The following is a 15,728-nucleotide window of genomic DNA, read 5'->3' on the forward strand; positions in this document are numbered from 1 at the left end:
GGCATGCATACAACCCAGCAACTGCATTCCTGGGTGCTTATCTTACAGAAATGAAAATTTATAATTACATTATAATTTATACACAAAGGTCATCACAGCTTTATTAATAGAAGCCAAACTCTCTGTGGGCTTCTCACAGTGTACTCATGCCAGAGTAAACTGCAGCCTTGAACCACTGCTCAGCCTCCTTACTTGTGAGCTATGAATACTGAAGCAGGTTGCACAGTGAAAAAAACCAAAAAACTCAAACAGGAAACACTCTGGATATGGGTTGAGAAAACTGTGGTACATCCATAGATGGAATACTAATCGCCGGTAAAAAGGAAGTAACTATTGATATATGCAACAACAATGAATCTTAAGTTAATTATGCTGAAAAATCCAATGTTAAAAGATTACATACTGTGTAATTTCATTATATAACTTCCTTGAAATGACAAAATTATACAAATAAAGAATAGAATAATGGTTTCCAGGTTTTCAGGATGGGGGTTAGGATGAATAAGACTTTAAAGGACAAGATGGATCCCTTATGATGATGGAAATGTTTTGTAGCTTGACTGTTTCATGTCAACATGTTGTTTATGATATGGTACTATGGTTTTGCATGATATTGTCTTTGGGCTAAACTGGATAAAGGGAAGATGGGATATCTTTGTATTATTTCTTAAAACTGCATGTGAATCTACAATTATCTCAAAATAAAAAGCCTAATACCAAAATTGTGGTCCGTGGAACAGAGAAAAAAAAGAAAAAAAATTTAGCCTCAGTTAAAAAGATAATTGTTACATGATGATTTATACAACAAAAAACCTTGTTGCAATTGAAATCTGAAACTGTACTGATGACTTCCATACTTTATTATGTTAAAATCTATTGTTTTATCTTGTACTTTGAATGGAACTTTTACTCATGCATTATTTCAAATAACATCACGCATTAGTTATTTGGAAAATGTTGTTCATTCAGTTATTTAACTCTTCAAATGTTGACACATTTCAGTATAATATACAATATCAAAATAGATTATTTTTTTAAATTGTCAGAAAAGTTCTTTAGCATTGGGAACCTTGCAAACTCATGTTAAGGGACACGTTTTCCAAAATTCTAATTTTTGTTCAAAAGCTCAGTTTTTTCATTGTCACAAATACACTCGGTTGTTTTGTTTGAAGTGACAAGTTTGCTTCATTCCTTTTTAAGAAAAATCTTGCCATATACCCAAGTCTCAATAAACATGGTTTGATGTTTGTTTTCTTAAATGAAAATGGAGGCTAGTTCAGTTCACAACTCAAACAATAGCATACATGCATTTCCTCCAAACCACCATCATACTTCACCGTGGCCACAGATGTATTTTGTTTGTATTTCTCATTTACTCACATTAAATATTAAGATGTATGGAGATTTAATAAAATTAAAAATTTTTCCTTCTTTATGGTGGGCATTTTTAAGGTGCTGCTGTCTTGATTCATGCTTTGGCACTGTGAGTTTCACCATATATATAATATATATATACACTGATATATACATATATACACATATATATGTGCGTGTGTATATATAGGGGTGTGTGTGTGTGTGTGTGTATATATATATATTTTTTTCCCCATCAATGCAAATGTTAACATAGTGAAAAAGGCAAATAACCTTCCCCAGGGTCTCAGATTACATTTTGAAAACTGATATTCTGCCTTAGGTTTCATTTAAATGAAACTTAACTTGACCCTGAAACTAATTTGCATGTCTCTTTCCCTTAGTGAACAGAATACTCTGACCTTGGGTCATCAGTAGGAACAAGAGTTATTGTATCAGCTTGTAATATGCATCATGGCCTTAGGAGGTATGCAGGAACTGCTAAACACACATTAACCCAGGATGCTTCAGAGTTAGTCATTAGTTTGCTATGCAATAGCCATTGTCCTTTCAAGTTCTGGCAGCCACTACCTCTGTTGCTTCTAATATTTTCCTAGGACTCTTCTTAGAAGTTCTGAGCATTGCTGGGAGAAGCAATTTACCATGGTTAGTCTTATTTACAAGTTTAATTTAAAAAATTCTCTCCTGAAGGTGCATCTGTACTTTCCCTTGAGAGCAAATTATTGTTGTTTAGTGATAGCTTTCCTGCCCTTCCTACTTGGAGACTTGTATCTTAACTTCTAGGGCAGTAGTTTTATTCTGGTTGCTTAAGCTGCTGGAAATGTACTCCATGGGAAAAATTACTGTACTATATGTGACATAACATTTGAATACCTGAAATCCTCTTAATGTGTAGGTGATCCTTAGAAGATTTGCCAGCTGTTTTTGGAAGAGTTTATTCATCTTTTAGTAAGGACTTCCTGGCTCTAGGTCTGTACAGCATAAAGTGATGCGCTATGCCCAGCATAACAGGACAAGTGAGACCAAAAACTTAATTTTGAAGTCTTATGCTGGAAAAATTACCTGGCAAATACAAAATCTGCCTTTCTCAAAATACTGTATTCTTCTGGGAAACAGGAAACATGTGATCAAGTATATGGAATAGTTGAGGATTATATCTCTGACTAGAAATAAAAGCACTCCAGATGCAGTGACACTTTATAATAGTAAATCTTTATTTACTGGGTTTGGGTTTTCATGTATTACTCTGGAAAGTCTGTGTATCATCCACACTCCAGATGTCATTGTTAAGCATTCATTTTTAAAGCTACTGTTATGTCTTTTTGCAGTTGATGCTTTAAAATTGAGCTCATTTTCCTGGTGAAAGACAGATCATTTCGGGGAAAAGGCATAGTCCACTTAAATATTATTACAAGTAAATGAAAATATTAAAGAAAACATAATTATCAATATTGTGGCAAAACATAATTATCAATAATATTGTGGCTTCATAAAGCTATTATTATAAAATCTTACCACATTTTCTTCAAGATCTTGTCATGAATACCTGATTATTATTTTTTTGTATGTAACTATGGAAAATTTTTTTCTTTTTACTGTTTTATTATTATTTTATTTTATTTTTTGTTTTTTGAGGTGGAGTCTCACTGCAATGCCCAGGCTGGAATGCAATGATGTGATCTCAGCTCACTGCAACCTCTGCCTCCTGAGTTCAAGCTATTCTCCTGCCTCAGCCTCCCAAGTAGCTGGGACTACAGGTGTATGCCACCATGCCCAACTAATTTTTATATTTTTAGTAGAGATGGGGTTTCACCATATTGGCCAGGCTGGTCTCAAACTCCTGACCTCAAGTGATCCACCTGCCTGGGCCTCCCGAAGTGCTGGGATTACAGGCATGAGTCACTGTGCCCAGCTTATTATTTTATAATAGTTTTATTTTTAAAAATAGTTTTAGACTTACAGAAAACCTACAAAGACAGTATGGCAGTTTCCCATACATACCACACTGTGTTTCTCCTATTATTAACATAGTAATAGTGGATTGAATAGTTGTCTCCAAAAGATATGTCCAAGTCCTAACCCATGGCACCTGTGAGTGTGACCTTATTTAGAAATAGAATCTTTGCAGATGTAGTTAAGGATCTTGAGATGAGATCATCCATAGGGTGGACCTTGAATCCTGTAACCTTATAAAAGGTGAATGCCATGTGAACACACACAGACACTCAGAGAAGAAGGCCATGTGCTGGTGGAGAGAAATTGGAGTGATGCTGCTGCAGGCAAAAGAATGCCAAGGATTGCCAACAACCCCTGAAGCTGGGAAGAGCAAGGAGGAATTCCTCCCTAAAGTCTTCAGAGGGAGCATGGCCCTCCCTTCACCTTGAATCCTGAACTATGAGAGAATGTTTGTTGTTTTAAGCCAAGCAGTGGTAATTTGTTATGGCCGCCTTCGAGAATTTATATGACGTATTATAGTAGTATGGTGCATTTGTTAAAATTAATGAACCAATGTTGATACATTATTGTTAACTAAGATCCACATTTCATTCAGATTTCCTTAGTTTTTATGTAATGTCCTCTTTCTGTTTCAGGATCTCATCCAGGATACCATATTTACATTTAGTTGTCAAGTCTGCCTTAGGCTCCTCTTGGCTGTGATACTTTCTCAGACTTTCCTTGTTTTTGATGGCTTTGACAATTTTGAGGAGTTCTGGTCAAGTATTTTGTAGAATGTCTCCCATTTGGGATTTGCTTGATCTTCTCCCCTCCCTTCCTTTCCTTAGAGACAGGGTCTTGCTCTGTTGCCCAGGTTGGAGTGCAGTGACGTGATTGTGGCTGACTACAGCCTTGACCTCCAGGGCTCAAGTGATCCTCCCATTTCAGCCTCCTGAGTAGCTAGGACTACAGGCACATGCCACTATACCTGGCTAATTTTTAAGATTTTTTGTAGGGTCTTACTTGCTTAAGCCAGTCTTGAACTTCTGGCCTCAAGTGGTCCTCCAGCCTTGGCCCCCCAAAGTTCTGGGACAGGTGTGAGCCACCACACCCAGCCATGATGTTTCTCTGATTTGATGGGATTATGTGATTTTCTGAGGAAGACCACTGAGGTAAAAAGTGCCATTTTCCTCAGGTATCAGGGGTATGTACTATGGACATGATTTATCAATGTTGATGTTAACCTCCATCACCTGGCTAGGTAGTGTTTACCAGGTTTCTTCATTTAAAGTCTCTCTTTGTTTCCCTTCCCATATTATTCTCTTCAGAAGAAAGTCACCATGCACAGCCACACCTAAGAAGTGGGGAGTTATGCTCCATCTCCTTGAGGGTAGAGTGTCTACAAAAATTTATTAGAATTCTTCTGTATAGGAAGTGTGTCTATTCTTCTCATTTATTTACTCAGTCATTTATTTATGTCAGTATAATTTGAGAATATTTACATTATACTTTGAGTTGTAATCCAATATTACATTATTATTATTAGTTTTGATAAATTTTTTTGATCTTTGGCCATTGGGAACTCCTTCAGTTGGCTTCTATGTCTCTTTTGACACCTCATAGGGATCCCACAATCCCTATAATTGTGGGATTTTTTAAATAACACTTTCTTAATTTTTGACAGTATTAGATATTCTAGGTTCATCTTGTATATTTCCTGCCCTAGTCCTAGAATCAGCCATTTCAACAAAGAGTCCTAGGTCTCTTTATTGGGGAATATAATTAAAAACTAAGATCCAGACAGTAGGTGTACTTGTTTCTACTGGGCATTGTTGCTTCTAGGTCTTGTCAGCTGTCAAAGCAAGGAAATATATGTGTGTATACAAACTTGTATAAATAAATACATGTATCTATACATATTTCTATATGTAAACATCTGTATCTATAGTAAGCTAAATATGAGTTCTTACTGATGCATCCAACTCTAATCCATTACCTCATGGGTCGTTCTAGTTTCCTTCCTTTTTTTGTACTCCACTTGTACTCCAGCAGTGACAAACCAGGCTTCCATAATTCTCCCTCAATTTATTAAATTTTTCAATTCCAGTACACATGCATAGAAGTATCAGAATTGTTAATTCATAATCATGTGGAATACAACTTTATTACCTAATGTGTAACACTATGTGCACAGTTCCTTTTGCCTTAAGTTTTATGTCCTCATTTCCAACGTAACTGAGGTCAACAACTTTTCCCCCCACCCCGTTGGGTGAGATTGTTTCATATGTTTGTAATACAGTTAGACTGTTTTATTACATTCTGCATTCCATCCTGGGATTCCTCCTGACCTCCTAAATGATTTTTAAAAATTCATATTAAAGAAGAGATCAGGCATATTTAGGGTGGTATGGCCGTAGGCATCAATTTGCATTGCATTAAAATTCAACTCTTATGCTTCAAAGTTCAGTGGGTTTTTAAAAATGTATAATGTCATGTAGCCACAATTCTACAGAATAGTTTCACATCGCTAAAAATATCCCCTAGGCCTGATTAATTTTTATTTGGAAAAGAAATACAGAAACCAAACTAGCAAACACCTGAGAATATGTTAGTAAGATTTTGGAAATGTTAACATTTTGTCATACTTGTTTCATATTTTTTAAAATAAAATTTTAAAAATTATTAAATTAAGGCCTTTTGTACTTCTTAATTCCATTTCTCTTCCTCCCTACCCAGCAGTTACTGGTATAATTATAGTAGTTTTTCCATTCCATGAGTTTATACTTTACTAGATGTATTCATGAGCCTAACCAATAAATAATACTTTTTTTGTGTTTTCTGGATACATTTATATAAATGACATGGTTTTATATGATTCTTTCTAAAACTTGCTTATTTTCTTCTCAATACCATGCTTCTAAGATCCACCTCTAGATCATAATTTTTGTGTTTTAATGTGTTTTATGGTGTTTATGAGTATACCACATTTTATTTATGTTACTCTATTAATGGCTATTTAGATTGGGTTTAATTTTTTTATTTCACATGCTCTGTGAATCCCCATACACATTTTCCCATGCATGTGTGAAAGAATTTGCCTAGACTATATAGCTGGAAGTTAAATTCCAGGAAGATGTGGCATGTACACTTTCTACTCTACTAGATATGGCCAATTGGCCTCCAGTGTGTTCTACAAATTTCCCCAAGTCCTTAGGGTCAGTTGGTAATGCAGACTTTTACATTTTTGCTAACCTGATGGCTTTAAAAAAATTCTTTACCAGATTTTCAGAAGCTATGGAACCAAAAATTCTCAGCAAATAAAAATAATTTTGACAGGAGATTGAGTGTTTACTCTTGGGGCCATTTCTTACCATTTCTAATAACCTTTTATGTTGTTTTCAAAGATGTGTGCTTATCCAGAATTCACGAAGTTGTTTTGGAATACAGCTGCACCTAAATTCTCTGTTCCAGAATCTGTCATGAAGGAAACTCTATATCCAAAATATGAGGTAACATACCAAATGGGTTTTCTCTTTTATTGTTGTTGTTATTATTTAATAATTAAATTGTATAATTGGCTATGACATTAAATTTTACTGGACATTTATGTAAATTACCAGACAGTTATTGCCATAATTAGGATTAATTGGATAGCACTATAGAAATTATTTATATATGTAAATAATTATATGTATGTATAGAATTATATACATACATACTTATGAATTTATAATTTTGTATGTTCTATACATATACACACACACATATATAATTTTTTTTGAGATGGAGTTTTGCTCTTGTTGCCCAGGCTCGAGGGCAATAGTGCAATCTTGTCTAACCGTAACCTCTGCCTCGCCAGGTTCAAGCAATTTTCCTGCCTCAGCCTCCTGAGTAGCTAGGATTACAGGCTTGCGGCACCACACCTGACTAATTTTGTATTTTTAGTAGAGAGGGGGTTTCTCCATGTTGGTGAGGCTGATCTCGAACTCCTGACCTCAGGTGATCCACCCACCTTGGCCTCCCAAAGTGCTGGGATTACAGGGATGAGCCACCACGCCCGGCCATAATTTTATATATTTAATGTATATTTAAAAAATGTTATACTTATCCATGTGACTTTAGCTAGTCAAGAATAATATTCTGTTTTCTTTTTGAAAGAATGTTTTATTTGATTGAGAGTTCAAGATATAAAGCTACTTGAGTTGTTTAGAGATCTTCATGGTATTTTCATTTGTTTTTAAAATCACATTTTAAATTAAATTAATATTAAAAACATTTAAGAATACCCAAATGTGGTAATCTTTTTCCTTCCCTTAAAGAAGAATGATTACTCCCATTTTATGTTATACTGGTCATTTTAAAAATTAGAAAAATAAGGAGAAATAAAACAAAATAACCTATTATTCTTCTCCCACAGAGAATTGCTGCCCACTTTTTGGTTCATTTTCTTTGGTTTGTAAAAATTCTTCTCCTTTTTCCTCCTCCTCTTTTCTGCTTTTTCCTTTTTTTTTTTCCTTTTACAGTATTTCAGTGATGAGCATCATTGTACATAAATTTTTAGTGGCATTCAGGATTATTTTATTTGCACAATGCTGTAGGCAGCTTATGAAAACACATATATCAGAAAAGGATAAAACAAAAAAGTTAAAGAAATTGTGGGGAAAACATAACATGAGTAATAGCATAATAAAGCCAGAGGTAAGGTTAATATGAAGACATTCAGTTCATGTATGCTGCTGCTTGAAATGGGGTCATCAATTTATCTCCTAGCTTCCCTGCAACCAAGGCATGGTTGGAGTGTTGTTCATATTTAACCTGTCGATACTACATGTTTAGAATGTTAATATTGAAATATCTTTGCATTTCTTGGATTCCTTGTTCATAGTGTATTATTGTTAAATATTATGTTGAATTCTGTTAGGCCATATTTATTTTTAATTTTAAATATATACTCATGGGTGAAATATCTGTGTAGTGTATTTTTTTTTCCTTTGTTGGACTTTGCTATCAGAGCTATTCTTGCTTTATAAGGTTAACTGGATAGCATTTCATCATTTTTAATATTCTGAAATTGATATGGCATAGGAATAATCTTGAAAAGTTGGAAGAATTCACTGTTCAGACTCATCTGAGCCATTTGGTAAGGTAATTGTTTGATAATTAAAAATTTTTCTTTTCTAATTCTTATCTTATTCATATCTTATTCATATTTACTATTTTTCTTGTCAATTGGCAACATATTCCTACAGAAAGCTATGTATTTAGTTGAGATTTATAAGTTATATGCATAGAGTTGCATATATTTTGTCAGTTTTAATATTCATTTCTAATATTGCATCATTTTCTTTTTCCTTTCTGATGGTGTTTCTGATTTTTTTCTTAGAATAGAATTTTTAGAAAGTAATTTTTTTCTTGTTTCATTTGTTTTTAAATTAAATGCTTTCTCTATATGTCTCAGACTACTATACTCATACCAGTATGACACCATCCCTTTTATTTTATTTTTTTAGAAAGATATGTAATACATAGTTCCCCGGCTATTACATATCATGGCCAGTCAACCAGGAAAACACATGAGTTTAACCCACCGTCTTTGACCAAAACCCTTTTGGATTAATTATTTATTCAGTGTTGTTACTTCTCCTTTTAAACATATTTTTGGTTATTGGCTTTCTGCTTTCCATAGAATGTTGACATTCTATGTTGGCATTTTTCTAATTTTTTTTTTTTTTTTTTTTTTTTTTTGAGACAGAGTCTTACTCTATCGCCAGGCTGGAGTGCAGTGGTGCAATCTTGGCTCACTGCAACCTCCGCCTCTCAGGTTCAAGCAATTCCCCTGCCTCAGCCTCTTGAGTAGCCAGGACTACAGGCGCGCACCACCACGCCTGGCTAATTTTTTGTATTTTTAGTAGAGATGGGGTTTCACCATTTTAACCAGGATGGTCTCCACCTCCTGACCTTGTGATCTGCCCACCTTGGCCTCCCAAAGTGCTGGGATTATAGGTGTGAGCCACCACACCCAGACTCTAATTTCTTTTGCTGAAAACTTAATTAATTTCTTCATGTTTCTTCTTTTTTAAAAATAAGTAATTTATGAGTTTTCTTCTGTGTACTTGACCTTATTTCAAACCTTTTCATTTGCAGTGTCTTTATTTATTTTCAAAGTAATTTCTATTGCAATTTTCCTTTTCTTTTTGATACACCATAGTGTTTAAACATTTTTTAAAAGCTTGTTGAAATTATTTAAAATTTTATTTTAAAACCTTATTAGTGTAAGAAATATATTCTTCAAAATACCAGTTTCTTGGAATTTATGGATATTTGCTTTTTTGTACTAGATATCCCAATATCTCTCAGTTAATTCAGTGGTGTTATTTGTTATCATTTTTATATTGTGGCCAGACTAAGCAGAGCACACCTTTGGAATCAGATAGTCTCGAATCTGATATCCACTTACTTCCTGGGTAACCTTGTACTGCTATTTTAGCCTCATGAAGTCTCTTTTTTTTGTTTGCACAGTGTGTTTTTTGAGGATTTAATGAGAGACTATATGGTGCATTGCTCGATAAGTAGTAGGTGCTCAAATAATAATAGACTTAGCTATTATATTGTAATATTATTACATTTTATGTGGTATATTTATTTCATTTGATCTTATAAAGACTTTAATTAAATACGGATTTTCAATGAAGTTATGTTTTGTCAATTTTTCCATGTGTTAGCCGGGCGTGGTGGCTCATGCCTGTAATCTCAGCACTTTGGGAGGCTGAGGTGGGTGGATCACTTGAGGCCAGGAGTTGGAGACCAACCAGGCCAACATGATGAAACCCTATCACTACCAAAAATACAAAAAAAAAAAAAAAAAATTTTCCACGTGTTACTAACAGTTTCACTTTCTGTGATTAGAAGATGTTTTGTCTTTATTATGAATTTTGTCTCTTATTGATTTGAAATGATCCAGTTTGGCCTATTCAGCGCTTGAATTCTACTCTAGTATGTCTAGCCCTGTGTTCTTTTCTCTGTGTTCAGAAATATTTTTATGTTAATACTTTTTGTTGTTTTTGTTGTTTTGTTTAGTTGTGCCATATAAGTAACATATGGTGTTTTGGTCCTACTATTTTTATTTCATTTTGTGATTTCTGTTTTTTTAAAATTTCTGTTCTCTTTGTTAACTCCCTACTGTCTGTGCTGTTTTCAGAGTGGCAAGGGCTATTACAATTGCTTCAGAAATCACACTAGTAGTATATGAATGCTTTCTTGTAGTAAAAATTCAAACAATAAATATGAATATGACATAAAGAGCATTCCCCCTTCTTAATGCTGTCCTTCTCCAGTTCTCTTCTCCCTGAAGTTGGCCGTTGTTAAATGCATTTTGTGTATCCATTCAGACATTTTCATTGTCATTTATGTCATGCAGGTGTGTGCAAATGAATACTTTTACATATATGCATTTGTAATTTATATTATTCTACATCTTAATTTTTTTCACTTAAAATACTTGAATATATATCTTTGCACACATATGTGTATTTTTCCGTTTGGAATTCCTAGTCAAAGTGTATGTATATTTCAAATCTTAGAAGATTATATATATTTGCATTTTTTTAATAATGCAGTCTAACCTTTTCATTTACTTGAGAAAATACATATTGTTTTTGAAAAATATGTCATGAGCTAGAAGGAGAAAGTTAATAATATAAAGTATATGAAAAGATTACCTTTATGTAAAAGATTGGTGAATATTAATTTGCATAAGTCAATGTGGCATCCATGAAAATATGATGCTCACAATCTGCTTCAAGAAAATCTGCTGAGGGGGCATACTTGACTGGCAGCCTCCAGCTGCTGTCCTGTAGACCTAACATGGCATTTGCTCCAAGGCCATGCTTCCTTGGGGCTGCTCCCAGCCAGGGACTGAGCACAAGGTGGTTGCTAGAGCAGATGCATTCCTGCTTGATTGTGATTGCTTTCATGGGCAATTTTGGCTCAGGGACTTTTCATCTGCCTGATTGAATCTTTCTTAGAACTGTTCCGTGGTCTGAAGCTCTTCCTACCTAATCCTTCCTTTCTCATCCCCTTTCACAGATGTCAAATCTGCATAGTGTTCTGAAGGCTCCCCCTGCCTATTCCTGTACCTTCTTTTTATCCTATACTGTTGATGTCTACTTCTACTTGAGCTGACAGAGTAGGGATTCTGTAATATGAGTGCAATGTTTTTTAAACTATATGTTTGTTTACAAAGTATGAGAATATATTTTTCTATGTATGTTTACAGGAAAGTGTGAATATAGGGAATTGAGGGTAGGCAAAATTGTTTTAAAAGAAGTGAAATTGTAGCAGGAAAGGAAGAGTTAGTGAGAACTGGTGACCATGGAGTAACCCACTAGAAAAGTAGTATTGATACTACTACAATACTGAAAGAAAATCAGTATTGGTGGTTGTCCGCTCCCGGAGACCAGGAGAAAAAGATCCAATAGCATTTTCTGGCACAAAAAGATAGCTCAAGCTCACCTGACATTTTCATTTCACCAGAACTGGCATTGACTCTTTCTTCAAAGACTCCTGGTTCTGATGAATGGGAAATGATATTTAGATGCACAGATCTATGTGCTCATATTTTTAAAAAGCAAATTTAACTTATATTTTTTGTTTGATGCTGCCTTTTTAATTTTCACCTGTTATTCCTTTTCTTAAACTTATATTTTTCAGTTGTTCTTTTTTAAATAAAATTCAGTAGTCTGGATATAATATACTCATGATTTTACATTTTCATGGTTATTTAAAAATATCTGGCATGTATTTAAACACATCAAGAGTCAATCAGAATCTATATCCTTTCTATGAAGGATTAAGACTTTAAAATGTTTCACTTTTCTCCCATGTGCCATCTGCCACATTTGAGACCATTAAATATTTTTGTTCCTGATAATTTCAGTGTTCACTCTGTGCATCAACAATTACATAGATTTAGCTGTTTTTCTGACTTAATTTTCTTTCCACAATTTCTTGTCTTATATCATTTCCTTTCTTCTAATCATTTTTGTTTTCCTTATTATATTTTTGACTAATTCTTTCCAGAAAGGTTTGTGGGTGGTAAATTTTGGAGTACTTGTATTTGTGGATGTATATTTATTTTCCTGTGCCTCTTGCATTCCAATTTGATGTGGCATAAAATTCTATTGTTCTAATTACTTGCCAGGCAGCATCCAGTGTTGATAATAAGTATTCAGACACTGTAGTTCTCATTCATCCCACTTGGAACTTCTTGGTCTTGTTTAAAATGAAGACGTGAGTCTTTTTACGTGTCATTTTTTCATTCATTCATCAGATAAATACATGCCAGCCACCTCTATGTTTGAGTCACTGTTCTAGAGGCTGGAGCTGCAGCAATGAAAATTCAAGGTCACTAATTTCATGGAGCTTACATTTTGGTGTGAGGTACAGATACAGTAAACATGTACAGTGGATTCTTGTCATTTGTGGTAGTTATGTTCCATAAAGTCACCTCAAGCACTGAATTACTTGATATTGAACTGTTGCTCTTAGGGGAAGTAGAAGGCGAGGGTCCTGTGAGCCTCTGGTTTTCATCAGCTGATCAATACATAACCTTGCTTTATGAGGTTTTCTATTTAAAGACACCTTATTTAATATATATTGTTGATTCATTACCACTGAAGTCATAGCCGACAGCACTATAACTCACGCCTGAAAGAAGCTTATGTAACACATTTATTTTCTCTGTAATGTACATTGCAGGCTTCTTGCACTTAGGAACGCTAGCCAGCAATTCAGCACTATATTAGGGACCATTTTAAAGAGCAAAATCACAAATCAAAAGCACAAAAATGTGAAAAACACAACACTAAATAGGCCATGAAAAGGAAACTTCTTTACAGTATGAGAGCTGAAACAAGAAGGCAGAATGACATTTTGTTCAACCTCAGCTGGGTGTTTAAATCTGCCACTGTGGCGTAGATTTGTCTATATTTTTCTGTAATATTGTCAATTTTTACTTTATATATTTTGGGGCCATGTTATTAGATGCATACAAATGAAGAATTGTTAAACATTGTTTGTGAGTCAAAACTTTCAGTAATGAACTGAGCTACTTTATTTTAGTAAACACTTTTACCTTAGAGTCTATCTTTATTATTAATGCATTGATAACAATTTTCCTTTATTAAATATTCGTTCCCTTACACATAACCTTTCTGTATTCTTATATTTTAGATGTGTCTTTTGTAAACAACATGTGATTAGAGGAAAACAATTAAATAGATTTGGATTTTTTTTGTTTTTTAATTGAGCCTATTTAAAATTTACGTCCACTTTTCATTGTTATTTTTATTTCCTTACCCATTGTATGCTTAATTTTTGCCAATTATTCGGGTGTATTGTGTTTTATCATTTCTGTTGTAAAAGTTATATATAATTGATCCTTGAACAATGTGAGGGTTGAGGGTGCCAATCCCTGCACCGTTGAAAGTTCATGTGTAGCTTTCAACTTTCCAAAAACTTAACTACAAATAGCTTATTGTTTACTGGAAGCATTACTGATAAACAGTCAATTAACACATATTTTATATGTTATATGTATTATGTACTGCATTCTTACAATGAAGTAAGCTAGAAAAAAGAAAATGGTATTAAGAAGATTATAAGGAAGAGAAAATATATTTACTGTTAGTTAAGTGGAAGTAGATGATCATAAAGGTCTTCACTTTGTTGTCTTTATACTGATTAGGCTGAGGCAGAGGAAGAAGAGAGGTTGTTTTTGCTGTTACAGGGGTAGCAGAGGCAGAAGAAAATCTGTAAATGAGTAGATTTTCTGAACCCATGAAGTTCAAACCCATGTTATTCAAGGGTTAACGGTATGTTTTTCTTATTCCTGTGGCAGTTTCCCTAGAATATGCGTCTTTATCTTATTGATATCTAATATACATTAATACCTTTATACTCCTCCAGGAAAATACAGTGACTTCAGAATCCTTTGATTCCGTTTACCCTTTCTTGACTTATGCTCTTACTTTGATAGATCCTTAGCTTTTAAAGTCCAAACTAAGTTTTCATTTTATGTAATATACCTTAAATTTTACCCATATATTTATCTCTTTTTTTTTGCTTTTCTTTTTTTTTCCTCGCATCTCAGACACTTATATCTGGAATCATTTTACCCTCTGCTTAAATTGTATCCTATAGAATTTCTTTTAAGAGGAAGGGTAGAAGGTCTGCAGTTGGTGAAATCCCTGGTTTTTCTTAGTTTCAAAATGTCTTCATATTGTTTCATTCTTGAGGAATATTTTATCTGAGTATAATATATTGGCAGATGTTTTAACACAATAGTGATGTTCCATTATTTTCTGGCATTCATTATTGCTGTTGAGAAGTAAGTCTTAAATGTAAAGACTTTGAAGCTAATGCATTTTCTGCTTCTACTAAACCTGGCCGGTTTTAAGTTTTTCATTTGCATTTCCTATAGTTTCACTATGATGTGTCTAGGTGTATATTTCTTTTTATTTATCACATATTGAAATCCTTTGAGTTTGTAGTTGACATCTTTCATTAGCTATGGAAAATTTTTAGTAATCTCTATCCTTTCTGTATTTCATTTTCTAGGATTTTAATCACGTGTATTAGGTACCTTTTTTTTTTTTTCTCTTGTGCTTGGTATTGGATTCTGGACAATTTCTTCTAACCTATGTTATCGGTGAGGTCCACGAATTTCTCTCTTTAGTTGTGTATAATATACTGTTAAACTTGTTTTTTATATGGTTCTTTTCAGTATTTCTATTTTTCCCTAAATCTGTTATGTTATGGTGTTTCGTTTCTTTGTATACCTGTCTGTCTTTACATGTTTGCTTATCATTGTATTTAAAACATGATTTTAAGGAAACATTTGAGACTTAGAATGGCATTGTGGCATTTTCTTGCTCCAAAGGACATTTTTGTTAGAACCTGAGGTCTTTACCATTTAGAAACAGCTTTAATCTAAAGTTGAGGCTTGAGTTTCTCTGACTACCCTCGTGATAGAGCCCAGATTGAAAGTCCACAAAAAAGTTGATTATTTCCACCCACTTTTAATCTGAGGGTGTACCCCTGTGGTATTCCAGTTTATATATAATTGGGATGTGTTATCAGGCTCCACATCTCAGGTAGATTCTGGACTTTGATTTTTGTCACCCTTGCCCCAAGAAATTGCCAAATCTGCAACTCAGAGTTATAGTTGTTTTGGCAAACATTCTGAGAACAAAGCATCTTTGAATAGTAGGCTTACCTTTTCTGGTCCTTGTTTTTTCTCAGATTTTGGCTCATCTTTTCATTTTGCTAGCTCTCTGATGGTTTGACCATTGTTTTTCAAATTATATATAGCTCTCAGTTGTCAGCAGAGTTCCTAATGTTACATAATTAGAAGCAGAAGT

The 15,728-nt window shown here is 34.0% G+C and overlaps 1 protein-coding gene across 2 annotated transcripts in view; it reads left to right on the plus strand.

The window, feature by feature from the left end:
- The window catches only part of TTC6 (tetratricopeptide repeat domain 6), a 234,798-nt gene that overhangs the window by 123,642 nt on the left and 95,428 nt on the right, over positions 1-15,728 (plus strand). For both annotated transcript variants that reach the window (XM_073010817.1, XM_007986533.3), the window contains one exon: positions 6,714-6,818. In XM_073010817.1, the coding sequence (XP_072866918.1) occupies positions 6,714-6,818 (105 nt within the window). The remainder of the gene's footprint in view (positions 1-6,713; positions 6,819-15,728) is intronic.

Source organism: Chlorocebus sabaeus, chromosome 24 (assembly GCF_047675955.1).
Source record: "Chlorocebus sabaeus isolate Y175 chromosome 24, mChlSab1.0.hap1, whole genome shotgun sequence".
In the NCBI taxonomy this organism is placed as follows: Eukaryota; Metazoa; Chordata; class Mammalia; order Primates; family Cercopithecidae; genus Chlorocebus; species Chlorocebus sabaeus.